The sequence below is a fragment of the Lipophrys pholis genome (assembly GCF_963383615.2).
Source record: "Lipophrys pholis genome assembly, chromosome: 7".
NCBI classification, from domain to species: Eukaryota; Metazoa; Chordata; class Actinopteri; order Blenniiformes; family Blenniidae; genus Lipophrys; species Lipophrys pholis.
Genome location: NC_137638.1, coordinates 9,949,585 through 9,965,522, shown reverse-complemented (window position 1 = coordinate 9,965,522; position 15,938 = coordinate 9,949,585). Strand labels below are relative to the sequence as shown.

The 15,938-nt window shown below is 41.2% G+C and overlaps 1 protein-coding gene across 2 annotated transcripts in view; it reads left to right on the top strand.

The window, feature by feature from the left end:
• The window catches only part of kremen1 (kringle containing transmembrane protein 1), a 73,261-nt gene that overhangs the window by 17,535 nt on the left and 39,788 nt on the right, over positions 1-15,938 (top strand). For both annotated transcript variants that reach the window (XM_080467344.1, XM_080467343.1), the window contains exon 2: positions 12,423-12,585. In XM_080467344.1, the coding sequence (XP_080323470.1) occupies positions 12,423-12,585 (163 nt within the window). The remainder of the gene's footprint in view (positions 1-12,422; positions 12,586-15,938) is intronic.

Below are 15,938 nucleotides of genomic sequence, written 5' to 3'. Positions count from 1 at the left end.
TGTTCCTGCAGGGTTCACCTTTCGTCCAGGTCCTCTGTGGCTTTCATCTTAGCTTAAAGGGGCTCAACTAAGAGGGCAAAGGGCGTAGATGTGTTATATTATGTACGAGTTATGGTGTTAATGTCACACAACCAGAATCCTTCTCTTCATTAAACACTTCCTCTGTGCGCCTCAGTGTGTATGCAAGGGAGGTATTGATCTCTGCAAGCCGGTAAGAAAAAAACTAATGTCACCCTCGACCAGGCAAAGTACAAGTCAGACTTCAAAAAATTACAACCAAACATACGCTTTCTTCTGCTCGGTCCCATGGTAAGGAGGATCTCATCATCCCAGTTGTTTAGCGCTAAGCTGCTCTCCAAGTGCACCAACACAACAGTGCAATTTAGCAGTCCTTCTCCAGAGTCCTAAATAATCTACTTTGTTGTCCAGTGTTCATCCACCAGCAGGATGGATGATGTAGACAGTCTGTGAGGGACAGCTTTTAGCTTTTTGTCCAGCATATACAGTATATTCCCACCACGTACAGAACTTCTTCACAATTTGTGTAACCTCTGATCGATCCTCTATGTTGATGGGGATGTTTGATGTTTGAATTGAGCTATAATATAAACCATAATAACGATATGTATTTTTACTTACATTTATGAAATTCTGTGAACAAATGAAAGCGGCCCTGAAGTTGTGCAGAGGGTCTATTAACCAATTAGCATTTGCTCACCACATCTTATAATACAACTTTATAACACCAGGGGGTGTATTGAGTCAGCTTTAAATCACTACGTAATATTGTTTTTTTTAATACATTTTCAGTTTCATACCATTTACTCTGCCAGCTAGAGCTGACAAATATTTTTTTATTGTTCTCTCAAACAATGATGATGAATTCTATTCCGATCTGGGCTAGGTACCGGCAAATGGGAATATAAGGAACTCAATGTATAAGCGGCATATCTTAAAGCTTACATACCTTTGACTTGCTGCAGAACTCTGTTTAAGACCAAAACAAACAAACAAAGGAAATAAATGAGCAAGTAGAGGCCACTGCATCCAGCTGCTGGGAATCCAAACATGAGGGGAGTCAAAGCCGTATCAGCCACAATGATACCACTAACTGATTGCTTGCTACTGAAAACGACTTCATTGTGCGGAGCGTATTTAGGTAGTTGACAGGCATGAACACTGAAACAAACAAACTTTTAACACATACACATGTACACCCGCAGTGGGCGATATCTGCAGAGCGGCGATGAGTGGGTGCAAACGGCATCACCACAATGACACTGGCCTCACCACTGAGGGAACAAAGGAGCCTGTGTGTGTGTGTGTGTGTGTGTGTGTGTGTGTGTGTGTGTGTGTGTGTGTGTGTGTGTGTGTGTGTGTGTGTGTCCTTCCCTCCACATCGGATCCCTCTTAAAATACTGCGGCTACTCTGCTGATGAAAATTGCTCCCTTTCATTCTTCGCTTGAAGAGAGAGAGAGAGAGAGAGAGAGAGAGAGAGAGAGAGAGAGAGAACCTAAGAGCTGGAATGATGTGGGTAGGGGTGTGGATTAATGCATGTTTTGTCACTGAATATGTTCATCGGGGCATCAGACAGTGCAAGTTGAGGGAAGGATTGTTTTACCATCCATTTACAGGAAAAACAAAAAGAAGAAAGTACGCTGTGAAAACACCCCTATGCCAGGAGGCCATTAGCAACAGTCAGCCATCATGACTTATATCACAAGCCGTAGATCCTTTGGTGTTCAAAGCCCACTGCAGACGACGAACCCATATGATGATGTGTCCTTTCACAGGAGATACGCATTAGCAGAGCATATTTTTACTCCCTCAAGCAGGACGTTTCTTGTTTGTGCCAGTTAAAAGCAACAGTACAGATTCTCTTGAATGAGTTTTTTTGTTTTGTTTTGTTTTACCTTCAAATGCTGGGGTCCGTGTTTGCTGTTAATTTTATGAGCGTGGGCCCTGTCTTTGACATGTGGAAATAAACCAAGGGTTAGTTTCAGTGGTGCTTCATACAAGAAGCGGAAAATTAGAGCCTGGGTTAACAATCTGTGGTATCATAAAAGCTGTCTTTTGTCCCACCCTGACTCAGTTTGCTTTCTCAGTGTTACTCTCTCTTCTCCCTCTGCTTAACTTTTGCCTCCACTGCCATCGCTCCGGCTGTCACAGTCTCTCCTTGTAGTCTCAATTCTCCGCTCTAATTTGAAGTTTGGTTTAATTTAAGACGGATCGATCCCAGACGGCCTAATTGTGCACCTTGGATAGCTCTAAACTGAACACTCTCTGCTTCTTTCTTTATCACTGCTGCCTCCCTATACTTTCACTGATTGTCCCTGCTCTCTGCCGGCTGCAAAAGTCTTGTTTACTCTGGTGTCAGAGTTGGTTTAGAGCAACTTCGGCGGCATGTGTCGAGCATGCAGGAGAATTCCCCGTCTGTTTGTTTAACCCCTGTCTTCTTATGGAGTGCCGCAGAGATGACGTAATTTCCTCAGCCAGCCTTGGAGTAAGCATCACCATTGTCCTTGGTTGAATCTAAAAAAAAAAGTCAATGTGGTTTCTGAATTTTCAACATTTTTCTGCCTTGTTGAGCAAGATCACCTTCACGCCTGGACATTTTTTAAAGAGTGAATACAATGTTTGTTTGTAAAATTGGACTAACATTTGACTTTTTACTGTGTTTGACTCTTTGAGAAAAGTTTTCCCTCAGCCTGAAAAATACAATACCTGATATTATTGCACATCAAACATATAAAAACTAGTCTGTAAAGGCAGACTAGCACATATTAATTGTATTAATCCTTAACGGGCTCCATTATCTTCCAGGGCAGTTCCCTATTGATTGTACCTGAGCTGAACAGTGCAGAAAAGTTTATACTTCTGGGCTGGTCCACATAATCTATTTTATAGGTGTGAATAAAGGTCACGCTAAACCTCTGTTGTTAGATATTTTCTTGGAAACACCTTATTAGATTATATATGGAGTCAGAACAGCAGCAGTGATCTATCTCTGTGCACATCTGTCACATTTTAACTGCTATAAACATCACAAGAAGTCACTAAATAATAAATCATCACCTAATTGGTTTATTTAACTACGTTCATGCAGTTTTAATGGATGCTGCAGGAGAAAGATATAATGTTGTGTGAGACAAATAAGAAAAGGTAAAATCAAACGTATACCACCTCAACCTATCATGCAAAAGTCACATGCCAATGGTTCCCAATGTTTTCTCCATAAAGTCTCCAGATTACTTCTAAGAATGGCTTCTGACCCTCTGTTTGCTTCATTAAATCATAATACAGACTGAAAGGCAATGCTGTGCAAATTTTATTTTGACATCTTCAGAGCAAGAAAAGACTCCTCCCGAGTGCTTGTTGAATGCTTTTCCATTCATTGACCCCAGGCTAGAGTCAATATATGGAATATTTCCTGCCATGTTTTAGATCTTTATCCTTACAAACCTGCTCAAACACCTAAATCACTGTTTTCTTTATTGAAATAAATGAAGTAACAGGACCCAACAAATTCAGTTTGAGACTACTAGAAATGCTAAAATGCTTATTTATTTCCATGTTTTGTTGTATGGTGCAGGGTGTAATCAAGTGGTTTGTGATGTAGGCCAACATGAAAGATAATCTGTTATTGTTGTGAAATGTGGCTTCATATTTTCTGGCACATGTTGACTCTGACTCTAGGAAACAGTAGAGAGATGCCAGAGTGAAGTAAATGAACCAAACACCCCATCCACCCTCTTGTCAGCCTGACTGAAGGGTCCCTGATGTCAACATTTTTGTCTGCAGCTTTCTTTTTTTTTCTCCTTCCCTGAGGGCTTCAGCAAGTCTCTGAATGTCCTTTACGTCATTGTCAGTGTCTGCAGCCCATCAGTCACTCCCGGAACGTCTGCCAAGTGAAACTCCAAATCTTCCCACCTCATTCAATCTTTGTCTCTTCGTAGCGCCAAAACTAACCTTGCCCATCTGTGATATGTTTTGTGAGAAACAATTTCAGCCACTGTAAGAAATCCTGCAAATGTTTAATCTGATTCAGGATGTTGCTATATATACTGTATATATATATATATATATAATTTTTTTATTTTTTATTTTTTTAAATGAATATCACTAAAGGCCTGATTTCAGAGTCAGTGAGCAGCTTGTTGCAACAACACAAATATTTTCTGCTCTTCATTTTTTGCAGCAAGCCACTTCAAACAGAGCCGACTTTGGCAGCTCCTTCGACCCGCTGCTGGCTCCTGCAGATTAGAGTCTTTCCATTACGGAGCTAAATAATAGGGGCCGCTCAAAAAAACGAGATGGGGCCGTGTTTTATAGGTGCTACCGGCAACTTTGGCAAGGAGTCCCGTTGGTCTGTGGCCACTGTGGTCGTGAACTCGGGGGGTGGCGCAGCAAAGGTTTTCTTTCTCTTTTTTTTTTTTTCAGGAAGAATGGTGGTGATGGGGGTTATTTTGGGACTGAATTAGGTCTTGGTTAATGGCCTGGTTATCTGGGGTTACAGCCCATGACAAAAGCACAAAATGAAAAGGAGGACTGTAAAACACTGTTGAAAAGTCATTGTCTGCAGATTTTACTAGTCAGAAGCATCTGTTCTCATCACTCTGGAGGCACCCATGCTTCTTTTCTATGCACTTTCGTTGACCCTCTCTCATGAGGGTGTTTAAAAAAAAAAAAAAACTCTTGAAGGAAAAGACTGATCCAAGAAGCAAAGAAACAAGGAAGAAGTGAGGTGTGGTCCATTAACTGCCCCTTGACATACCTCCCCATGGGAAAATCACTAACTTCCCCAGAACAACATCCAACTTCATTAAAAGAAGTTCACTGAATGTGTGACTGCCTGTGAAACCTGCAGAGTAAATGTAATGGAGTCTTCTTTCAATCTTCTGATGTTGGTTTGATGTGGAAAAGGGGTACTTTGGGAGGAGTACCAGACTTGTGCTATAGCGCAGCTGCAACCCCGCCCCCAACCAAGACAAGAACCTTGTAACCCTTTACATCTGGCCTGGTTTGGCCTGGACCCGGCCTCTGTTCTTACTACACTGACATCAATGAGTACCTCTACAGTAATGGCGACACTAATAAAAAGCCATGTCACTTATCTTTAATGATACACTGTAAAAATTATCATTTTGAAGTAACCTGGATGACATAAGATGTTAGGGAAGCAAAGAATTTAAAGCAATTTCTTTAAGATTCAAACACTTCTTTGGTATGACAAGAATGAATCTGGTCAAATTCTCTATTGAACTTGATACTTGGTAAAATACCATTTTAATTTATACAAACTCAATCTGTGAAACGTTTACTCGACAACTATATTATTGTCAAGCTCATGGTGAATTTTATTTTAGTAATCCCCAAGACATTTTAGAGTTATAATAACCTTGGCACTACAACTTAGTGGTTGCCTTGTGGCAGAAAGGTGGTTTTGAGATTAATCTTAAGGTCAGTTTACACAACAATGTTTCAAGTAAAAACACATAGTTTTACAATGGCAACGTTTTGAAAACTGTGTCCTTTAACACAGAAACAGCAGAAACGCTGAAAACGATGTGGTTAGCATGCTGTGCCATGAGTTGGCACCGTTGGTCTTTTGTTTAATAAAACCACACACACATACAGTATGAGCACAGAGAACAATACTCTATAAACATTAACAATGGTGAGTAAACAGATATTTGTATGGACAGACGCTTGTATTGCTATTGCAGATGACAGTCAACTATAAAACTACCGAGTCACAGGAGAATATGGACTGGGAGTCGTGCCACTCTGGAGGCTGCCATTGCTGGTTTTTTTTTGTCCATCTATTGTTCATGTGTGAACAATTTACTACGGCTGTGGTGCACGTGTGCAGTAGCAGCGGAGATTGTGGTGGAGTATTTTCAAAAAGCTGCATTTTCAGCGGCTCTTGTCGTGTATACAGACACAGAAATCACTACGAAATCTTTCTGTTTTCACTTGAAAACGTTGTGTCAGTGGGGCCTTACTGCCCTCTTGGGTCGCTGAGTAAGGCTGTTTACCCTCAAATGCCCCTTCGGTGTCTGATAGTGGAAGGAGCAAATAAGATTAAGCTTTCTTTTCTTGTCTCCTCATGATGTTAAGCATAAGAACATCCCTGCAACTGACTTTGTGCGCTATGTAAAACATAGAAATTGTTCTCATGTAGAAAAGAAGTGGAACAATGGAAATGAGCAATAGAAGTACCTCAGTGTACCGATCTTGTGAATTCAAATAGTTTGGGTATGATTTCCGATTTGTACTTCAACAAATTCCATTCACGCTTACCATGAGGCTCTAACAATTGGCCAGGATGGCCTCGTGCGTGGAGCAAACATCCAGATTTTGTGGCCTTCCTTTGAATTCTATATACGCCACTGATGGTTGAAGCCCCAGCGTGAAAAACTAAAAAAGTAGGAGCTGCAGTAAAAATCGAAACCATCAGTGTTGGCTTCCAACCACCATTACTACTTGAAAGCTTTAAACACATGTTGATATACGCTGTGCCAACCTTGAGATAACAGTAGTTTAGGTAGTTAAGTTTTTCTGGATCACTTTTGCTTTTTTCTTGGTCGTAGTTATTTTGAGTGCGCCCAGCTTCTTAGGTGTACCGACTCAAATAAATGAGGTAGCTAAAACCTCAAATCCCTTTTAGAAGTGTTAACTTTGGAAACACTCTGTAATTCCATGTGCAGCTTCCAGTTTTCAGTTCCATTAGTGCCTGTTCAGATTATGTTTTTCATGCGAAATACTGTACATGCGTGCTTCTATCATGAACTAATTTGGTGAAATTTTATTATGGTGGAAATATTGCTCATGCACTGAGCCGGTTTAGTTTGTCCCCAGAGCCCAAAGCATATAATAAAGATGGAAGGAAGCTCTTTATGTCAGCCCTCTGTGAGGAAGCAGTTGTCTGTAATTATCGCTGCTTTTCATCCCTTGTAGCATACACGAGAAATACATGCTCTGGTGTAACCTGGCAGTGTGTTTTCCGAGGATCTATTTGTTTGTAAGCGTGTTTGTTTTTGTTCTTTGGATCACGTGATCAAAGCCCATCCCCCCCCCCCCCCCCCCCCCCCCCCCCCCCCCCCTCCACACAATTTTCTTTCACTACTTGCTTCTCTTTTCTTAAAGCATCAAGTGCATTTGAAGTTGCAATATGGAAGTCATTAGCCACAAATCCCAACAAACATAATAACAGGGTGATTAGTTCTCTCTCTCTCTGCAATCTGTTTTGCTTCTTTTTTTTTCCCCCCCTCACGTTGCTGGGGTGGTGCCGTGAGCCCTACGCTGCGAGCATTGGGCTTGGTCAAGGGCGAGTCCTCCTCTTCCATTTCCCGGACTTTTTCTATTTGTAGATCTGCATGTATTTTATAGGATTCTTTTTTTCCCTCTCCCCCTCCTTCTCTCTGTCTTTCATGCGGTGGTGGTTCTGTTTCCCATCACGGCCTATGATGAAACCACAAGAAAGCTCAAGCCCATGTGACGAGAGTACAACAGTTGCTTGGTGACGAGGAGAAGAGGGGAGACCATGTGTGTGCACGTGCACGTATGTAGAAAGGGTGGGGTGGGTGGGCCCGAAGTGGTGATGGACCAATCAGTAGACGGGCCTCCAGGACAAGGATAAAAAGCCCATATCTACACCACTCTGATGCAAAATTGGCCGTTTCTCCTTAGCTTGATAGATGTGTGGGTATCCGCAGGGCTTTTAAACGCTCTATTCATCTCCACGATGGCCTCACTTATCTCTGAGTCCTTGCAGATCTGCGACTTCCCATTCCCACCACAAGCGAATGGTGTCTTGAAACCACATGGAGCAATCCCCCCCAATCTCCTTAACGGTGGCAAAACGCTGCCATACACACCATCTCATCCTGGAGAGCTAAGTTGGCCACAGCAGTGCGGGACGACTGCCAGAGGCTAACCCGTTCCAAGCAGACCATGTGCAGACAAGCCGTGCTTCATCTTTCAAACTCAAAAGAGTAAAGTTTCCTGAGGGAGGGGAGAAGCGAGAGGGAGAGAAAGACATTTACAAAGTCATTTGGCTCTTCCTTTCTGATACAGTGCATTGAGCAACTGCGCATGCAGCCAACTTCAGTCATTTTAATACCGGGTCTTTCTAAAGGAGGAGATATTTGAAGGACGTGAGCTCATTTGGGATGCTGTGGCTTGCCCTGTCCCTGCCTGATGTTATCCTCTTTGACTGGGGCAGTGAGAGCCGTGATTGCTTTTGGGGAGCAGTGACTCATAATTGCACTTGTGCCGCTGCCAGACTCTCCACAGCAGCGTTTTCGTGTCTTTTCTCTCGGTTGCTGTAGCTGCCAGCATCCAGAAAAATGTAAATACAATTTAGTTCATCATAAGATTACCATCTTCCGACAAGCGGTATAGGGTGAGCTGAAGTACAGCCTCTGGCGCTCACGATTCTTTGTGTACTCAGTACTCTGCTTTCCTGAGTTTGACTTCATCTGCTTGCAGGTGTATCTGTTCAGACCCGAGATATTTAACGCCTCGTGGCCCTCTGAGTGTCAGCTCAATCATAACCTACTTCCTCCACTCATCTCATCACTTCCTCGTGTTAGGGTGGCAAGAGCATGACCTCTGTTGTCGAACTATTAAGCTGTTTTTCTAATTTTATGGAGTAGTGTTCTGCTTCAGCCTCTCTCAGGTGGATTTACAATCTCTGGACCGTATTAATTTGTTAAGGGAGCCATTTACAGACAATGCAGCGGCATCGTAATTGCAGGAACCTGACACCCTGCAGCTCCTTGCTGTTGTTGAACTCCTGTCAGCCAGACGATGGATGACTGATAAGCTTGACTGAAGACTGCAGCCGAAACGACTTTAATTAAGAGCAACTTTGGCTGACACACTGAGAACAGCCGCGGCCTCTGATTTACTCCAAAATGAAGTGTGAGCAGTACTTTTGTGGTGGATTCAAAGAGCTGGAATGCATGGTCATGTGAAAACTTGGCATCGTAAACATCGTACTAATTATCAAACACATGAAACCCTCACAATTATTATATCTGGTTTAATTAATATAACTTTAATATAACTAACCCTATTTATCTTATAATAACACCCAGCCATTTTTTTTTTAAGATTTAACGACTTTCTCAACATGACACCAGTACTAACTATGATGGAACACTAAATTGTAAATAAGAACAGAATGCAATGAGGTATAACCTATTATGACAAATATTTTTTATAAATAGTACAAAGGCACCATATGGAAACCTAGAACTTTAAACTGCTTTTTAAAATGTATAGCAGCTACTATCAATCTTACAAATTCATATATGGTTGGTATGGGTAAATTAAAGATTTGAATAGGATCTTTGGCTGAACAATAACCAATAATCATGTCACCAGTATTCAGGTGAATTAGCAAATAGTTGATTAATTGTTTCACAAATTCAAAAAGACCAAAATTCGCAAATAAAGATTAGCATCACAACGCTGAGGACTGCTTTGGAAAATATCACCACAAATTACTTCATGGACTGATGTATAAAACCAGAAGATTTCTTCATCCATTTAAGAATAAATTATAAAAGTAAAATCTCATCTCTACAATCGAGAACATTCTTTACTTTGCAAACGTTGGTACATAATTAAACAACCATTTGACTTCTAAGCAAAATACTGATTACATTTTTAAGAAATTTAAAAAATGTCTATGTAAGTTAAATCATTTTAGAGGGACGCAGTGATCTGGAAAAAGTTTTGGGGAAAAAAACTGCGGAGAGCTTTCTGCCTCTTAATAGAGAGGAAGGATAAGTCACAGAAAAGAGTTAACGCTGCCTCTTAAATCATTCAGAAACCACAAAGGAAGCTCAGCCATCTGTGTTACGAACGCCTGAGAAGGAAAGCTGAGATCATTAATGACCCTACTCATTGCTTCTATGAAGAATTGAAGATGTTGTTCCCATGTAGACGATAACAGATTACCGAAAGCAATCCTCCCATGGGCTGCTGAGATTATTTAATTCACAGAAGTGTAATCAGCTGCATGACTCTTTATACAGGAGGCTCCTTCCTTTGGTGCAGCAGACAGACGTGACCTGATACTGACTTCAGTAAACATTCTGTATCATAAATCTGATCTGGTCTTCGGTTGTTCATCATTTTTTCTCCACAGCAATTTCTTTTGTCTTTCGTGTGTCATTTTATTGTTTTTTTTTATTGCATGTCTATGTAGGAAAACCAAGGACACAAATCCACGTTGTTGATTATAACTTTTTTTTCCCTTTGCATGAAAAAGTTTCCATTGAAAACCTTTGACACATGAGGAAATGCAAATTTCATCAACTGTTGAGCTGCTGCAAGAACAAGCAACGGAAAAGAGAGAAAAAAAATGGCAACGACTTTTAATTGTTGGAGAAGTTGAAATTGTCAGGACAATAGTTGTAAATAAATAAAAATGAAATAAAAAGTGTTGTTAAAAGAAAACAATGAGTGGTTCCAATATTTTGTAAATATAAGAGTAGCGTCAAATTAAATGGAGTTTCTCTTTCTCAGTACTTCATATTTTGATCTGTTTAGACTGTTTTCAATCATATGTAGGGTTTATTTAATTTTACATTGCACATGGCAGTAGAAGAAGGTGTCCAAAAACGAGTAGGTGGAAGTAACACTTGTACACAACTGCAACTGTACCACCCAACAAAACAGACATGCCCTTTCATTTAAAACTCATGTCCTCCCTACCTAATGTTCCTTTTACTAATGATTTATGTGTGTGTTCTGTTTCCATTTATCACGCACCCCACTCAACAAATCCACCCCACACACTGACTAGGGCCTCTTCCTTGCGGTATTTAAATATGATTGGCACAATATTGGCACAACACCGTTGTGTTTTAACTCACATTTCATTTACTGTCCCTCCTTTTTTCCCCCCCTTAATAACCCCTCAGGCTTTTCAACTGTCACTGCCGATATTGCCTAACTTTCCCAGATCCGCAAAACAAAGAAGCATCTGAGAATGAGCATGGCACCAGGCGCAACATGGTTCGGTCTGAAGGGTCCCTGGAGAGAAGTTTGTGCATGCAAGTTGAATAACTATGAAAGACAAAAAGTAGCAGAGGTGGAAAGAGTACAAGATGGTGGAAGTGTAACACAAATGATCACACACAGGAGAGGAAGTTGAGAAACTTTGGATTGCAAAGAGAAGGGGAATGAGATTTGGAGCACAGCTGGCTCACCAGGGGGTATAATGACTGTCATATTGCAAAGAATTAGCTCATGCTCAGCACTGACAGCTTGACTTGATAAAAGGGGCCGGCCATTGCTCAACCACATACATAGCAACAAGAAGCCATGGAGACCAGCCCAACAAGTGTGTTTTGTTCTTCCTCGTCCACGTATGATTGGCAGGCCTGACATGTCAGTCGCCCCGTGAGCTTTCATTTGACATTCTCAAATGCAGATAACATTGGAAAAAAACATTTCACAAACAAAACCCACACATCTGGCACAACATATCTTCAAACAGTTGCCCTTGGTCTGTCCCTTTCCATCTCCTATTTGAGCTCAAGTCAATAGTGTCACATGTCGTCGGTGAGGATCTGTTTTGGTCGCATGAACGACTGGTTTCCTCTCCTGACAGCCGAAGCAATTACGAGCACCTGCAGCATGACTAATCTTAACAGTCACATGATAAATACATTTTTTCCATTCTATTGTAATCAGAAGAGGAATTCAGCACGAGCTGTGAAAAGTCTCTTGATAGGCGACCCCTGAGGTTCAATGCGATGAGAGCTGATGGCTCATCATCCTTCCATCAGCCTTTGTTTATTTGAATTCCCTCTTCGAGAGGGAAGAAAAAAACCAACCTTCCACCCGTCATTGTTTTGCCTTGGGAACTCGGCTGCCTCTCTTTCTCACTCTCTCTCTCTCTCTCTCTCTCTCCCGCTCCCTCTCCCCCTTTCTGGCTCAGCCATATGGTTGTCATAGAACTTCCTGTAAATTCAAGCCATATTTGCATTTGCTGTATATCCAGCATTAATTGAAGCAGTGCTGTCATTGATCTTGCTTTAACACTTTTGGCCACATTTTAAGACATATTGGACCGAGTCAACGAAGACAATTATTCCAAAGTTATTGTCTAGAAGCATTCCAAATACATTAAAACATTTTAATAGTATGAGCATATTCCTCAAAATCCTGACTCTCAATAAAGCAGATCACATATGTGGTGGGGTTTTGAAGGTCTGCTCCAAGCTTTTGATTTTCATGTCTAATCCTTTTCTGGAAACATGACACTTTGATTCACACTTTTTTTTTTTTTTTTTAATTCTGCACTATTTAATTTAGTTCTCTCTCTCTCTCTCTCTCTCTCTCTCTCTCTCTCTCTCTCTCTCTCTCTCTCTCTCTCTCTCTCTCTCTCTCTCTTCAGAGTGTTACACTGCCAACGGAGAAGACTACAGGGGCTTTCAGAACCAGACCAGCCTTCACGGTGGAAAGCCCTGCCTCTTCTGGAATGAGACCTTCCAGCACCCTTACAACACCCTCAAATACCCAAACGGAGAGGGTGGTCTGGGCAGTCACAACTACTGCAGGTACGTTTCTTTTGTTTTCAACTACACTCATAGAGGAAGTGACGGGACAAATGTCAGACAATCAAAGTCTGAATCAAAGGCCGAATCAGAAAAAGAAAGACGCATGTTATGATGTTGTTTTAACACACAAATGCACCATAATGTAATCAAGTGTAGCGCTTCAGTATTATTTCCCTTTTTTTTATAGTTACTCTGGGATGTCCTAAACACCTCAGATAGTAAAAAAAACAAAAAGTTTTTTTCTTGAATTCGGACACAAGTTTCCTCTCGCTTTGAAATAACCTGAGGGGATTTTTTAAATATTGAGATCATAACAACCACATGTTTGCACATTTTCAAGACTTTGCTGGATAACAGATGAACAATGAAAACGTTTTGGGGTGATTTGTTCAGAAATCTGATTTGTATTATGTCCTGATTGCTGTGTTAGTGTTCTCTCTAACTTGCCACACATTATCCTTCAAAGATAAACTGAAAGGTCAAACGGTCACTGAGGCATAGTTTATTTTTATTAATATCTTTTGAAGAACTTGAGCCACTTTTACTGAAGTAGTCTTAAAGATGAACTGATTAGAATTGGATGATCAATCATTCAGGTCTTGTTTATAGACATTTTCGTTAATGCATTATTGTAGGAACCTCTATTGTTGGCAACTCTTTTCTTAAAAATGTGTTTTAACTACACATCTATATAAGTCAGATATTGATGTCAAATGCAACTTTGTTGATTAGGAAGCATTGATATCTTTGAGGACGTTCTAGGCCTTCCTTTAACTCTTGATGGACAGCAATGCCAAACATTTTTGAGCTCTAGATGTGGTTAAAGATTTCAGCAACAAAGAAAGAATTACAGACAAGAGAAACACTTTAAAAGATAAGGAGTATAACTACCTTGCAGAGTTGACACGTACATATATTTTCTTTTCTCTACATCATTGAGCTACTATAATTCTTCCTGCCACCTTTTGAATTGACTGTTTAAATGTGCCTGTCTTTGCTAAAGTGTTGTTACATCAGTGAAATACTTATTTAAAACGGTAGACTAAACTGCCCTTTTCTCCCTGGTAAAATACTTCACATATTCACTTTTATTTTTCACAGTGATTCTTCAATTTTGTCAGTGTTTACGTGAAGCACACATTAAATTTTCGATGTCCAGCTATCCAGCATGAGCTGTGATCATCTGGTTGAAAAACAACTGTTACCATCCATCGTGAGTCCCTCGAAAATTTGAGCTTGAATTTCAGCAGATTGATCAATAAGTCCTTTCAGTGAGCCTCCTTGATGATAACTAAAATTTGTACAATGGATGATAAACATATTGCGTGTGCTTTGAGATCGACTGGTGGTACTGGTTGAGTGAGCTTTGAACTTCCTTGACAAACCACATATGGCATTGTGAATAATTTAAAACCAAGTCATTGTTCCAAAGAGTTTGACCACAGGAGACGGATTCAGACATTTGCCTCGGAATATTCCGGTGTTGCTCCCCGAAGAGAACGTTTAGCCTTGTCATCGCAAGGATGCAAACATGCCTGAAGAGTTTGCCTAAGCAAATCACCATCCTTCATCCCTGGAAATGTGAGAGGACATGGTGGCTTTGGGTGTCTAGGAAGCCATTTCTATCCATCTGTCACACTTCGTGTACAACTGTCAGCGGCGCATACACGTTTGTCAAAGTTGTGTATTTTCAGAGAGCCACTGTCGTGAGTCAGTTCAAATTCACCGAGACGTCCAGAACAGTGGCTTGGCCCACATTGCTTGGCCGAAAGAAACAGACCCCCCCCCCCCCCCCCCCTTCTTTTCCTCGGCCCAAAGCCTCTGAAACATTTCTTCTAAGTCATGGTTGTAAACTCATAACACAGCAATGCTTTGAAGTGGCACCGGACAGATTTGTTTTCTACTTGAGCGGGATGGGAATTGGGAAGATTTATGAGTAGCATATATGTGGAGGACCAAGGAAAGCTTTCCCCTGCACATTAGGGGTGTATTATGTCCAAGAAGCCATTCAAAATGGACATAGTCTGTGTTTGGATTTGGCTGTTTGCTTGGCCTGCGATGCAGTTAGCGGCTTTTCCAAGTCACTGACAGCTCATAGCTTCTCTTCTTTACCAGCAGAGGGATTTCTGTCAATTAAGACTGTTGCTACAACTGCTCTCAGATTTTTTTTAGAGACCCTTGCACGAATTCACCCATCGGTGGAGCGATGAGAACCGAAAAGGCCACTTCATTGTGAAAAGATGAGGGTTGGCATTTATGGCATGTCTGCACAACCTCAAGAATCTGTGAATGCAGCCGTCCACCCACATGTGGGCTGCCTCGCACACATGGTGTGAACATGAATGTACCTTGAGGAAATGGGGTTATCCTGCCGCTTAGAAAGCCGTAGAACGTTTGATTTGATTGATCACAGAAAGTTGGCTCGGGAGAGGCGTTTTTCCGGCCATATGGAAAACAATCTTGGCCGTTGCTGCCAAATTTGGATTGCAAATCTAGTCATTTACATGAGCTGTTTCTAGCCATTCAAATTGTTTCCAGTGTTGCTGTAAACCCCTTTAACCTTCACATTTTCCCTCATCTTTCTACCCTTTCTGTTTGTCTCTCATCTGAAATTTAGATTTTTAGCTTTGCGTAGGTTAAGCTCATTGCAGTGTGTATGTTTGTTAGCAGGAGTAAAGAAAGAAAAAGTTTACCAGTGGAGAGGCGTTAGATGGTGTTACATTATATTTTTGAATATATTAGACAAACAGGAGAAAAATGCACAATGTTATATCTGCACTGAGCAACACCCACTGACCGGGGGCATTGAATTTCTAAGATGTCTGTCTTTGACGTTCTTCTTCATGATTATCTTCAGAAAACCTTGAAGGACGTCCATCAGATTTGGAACACTAATTCACTCACTTATTTTATGGCCAAAACTTGCAGCAAGAAAATGCGCAGATCTCATAATTTGCTGTTGAATCCGTATCTCCACACTATTTTACATCTACAAACTTGTACATAGGATTATACAGTTTTCCTCTCTCTCACAAAACAAACGCATATCTATCCATCACATCCTTATTCCTTATACCGCTTCATTCAATTCATGGCTGCAGAGCGCTGGTGCCAATCCCGGCTGGCAATGGGCGAAGGCAGGGTAAAGTCACACACTCACGTTCACAGTTATGGGCTATTTAGGGTTACCAATTGGCACTATGCCTGTTTTTGGACTGTGAGAGGAAATTAAAGTACATAGAAAAGAGGCATGCATGCACAGGGAGAACATGCAAGGTCAGTTTTGTTCATAGGTGTGAGATTGTGTGGGTGATCGACTGGTGACAGAAAGTCCCTGGGCTGTATTTGAACCC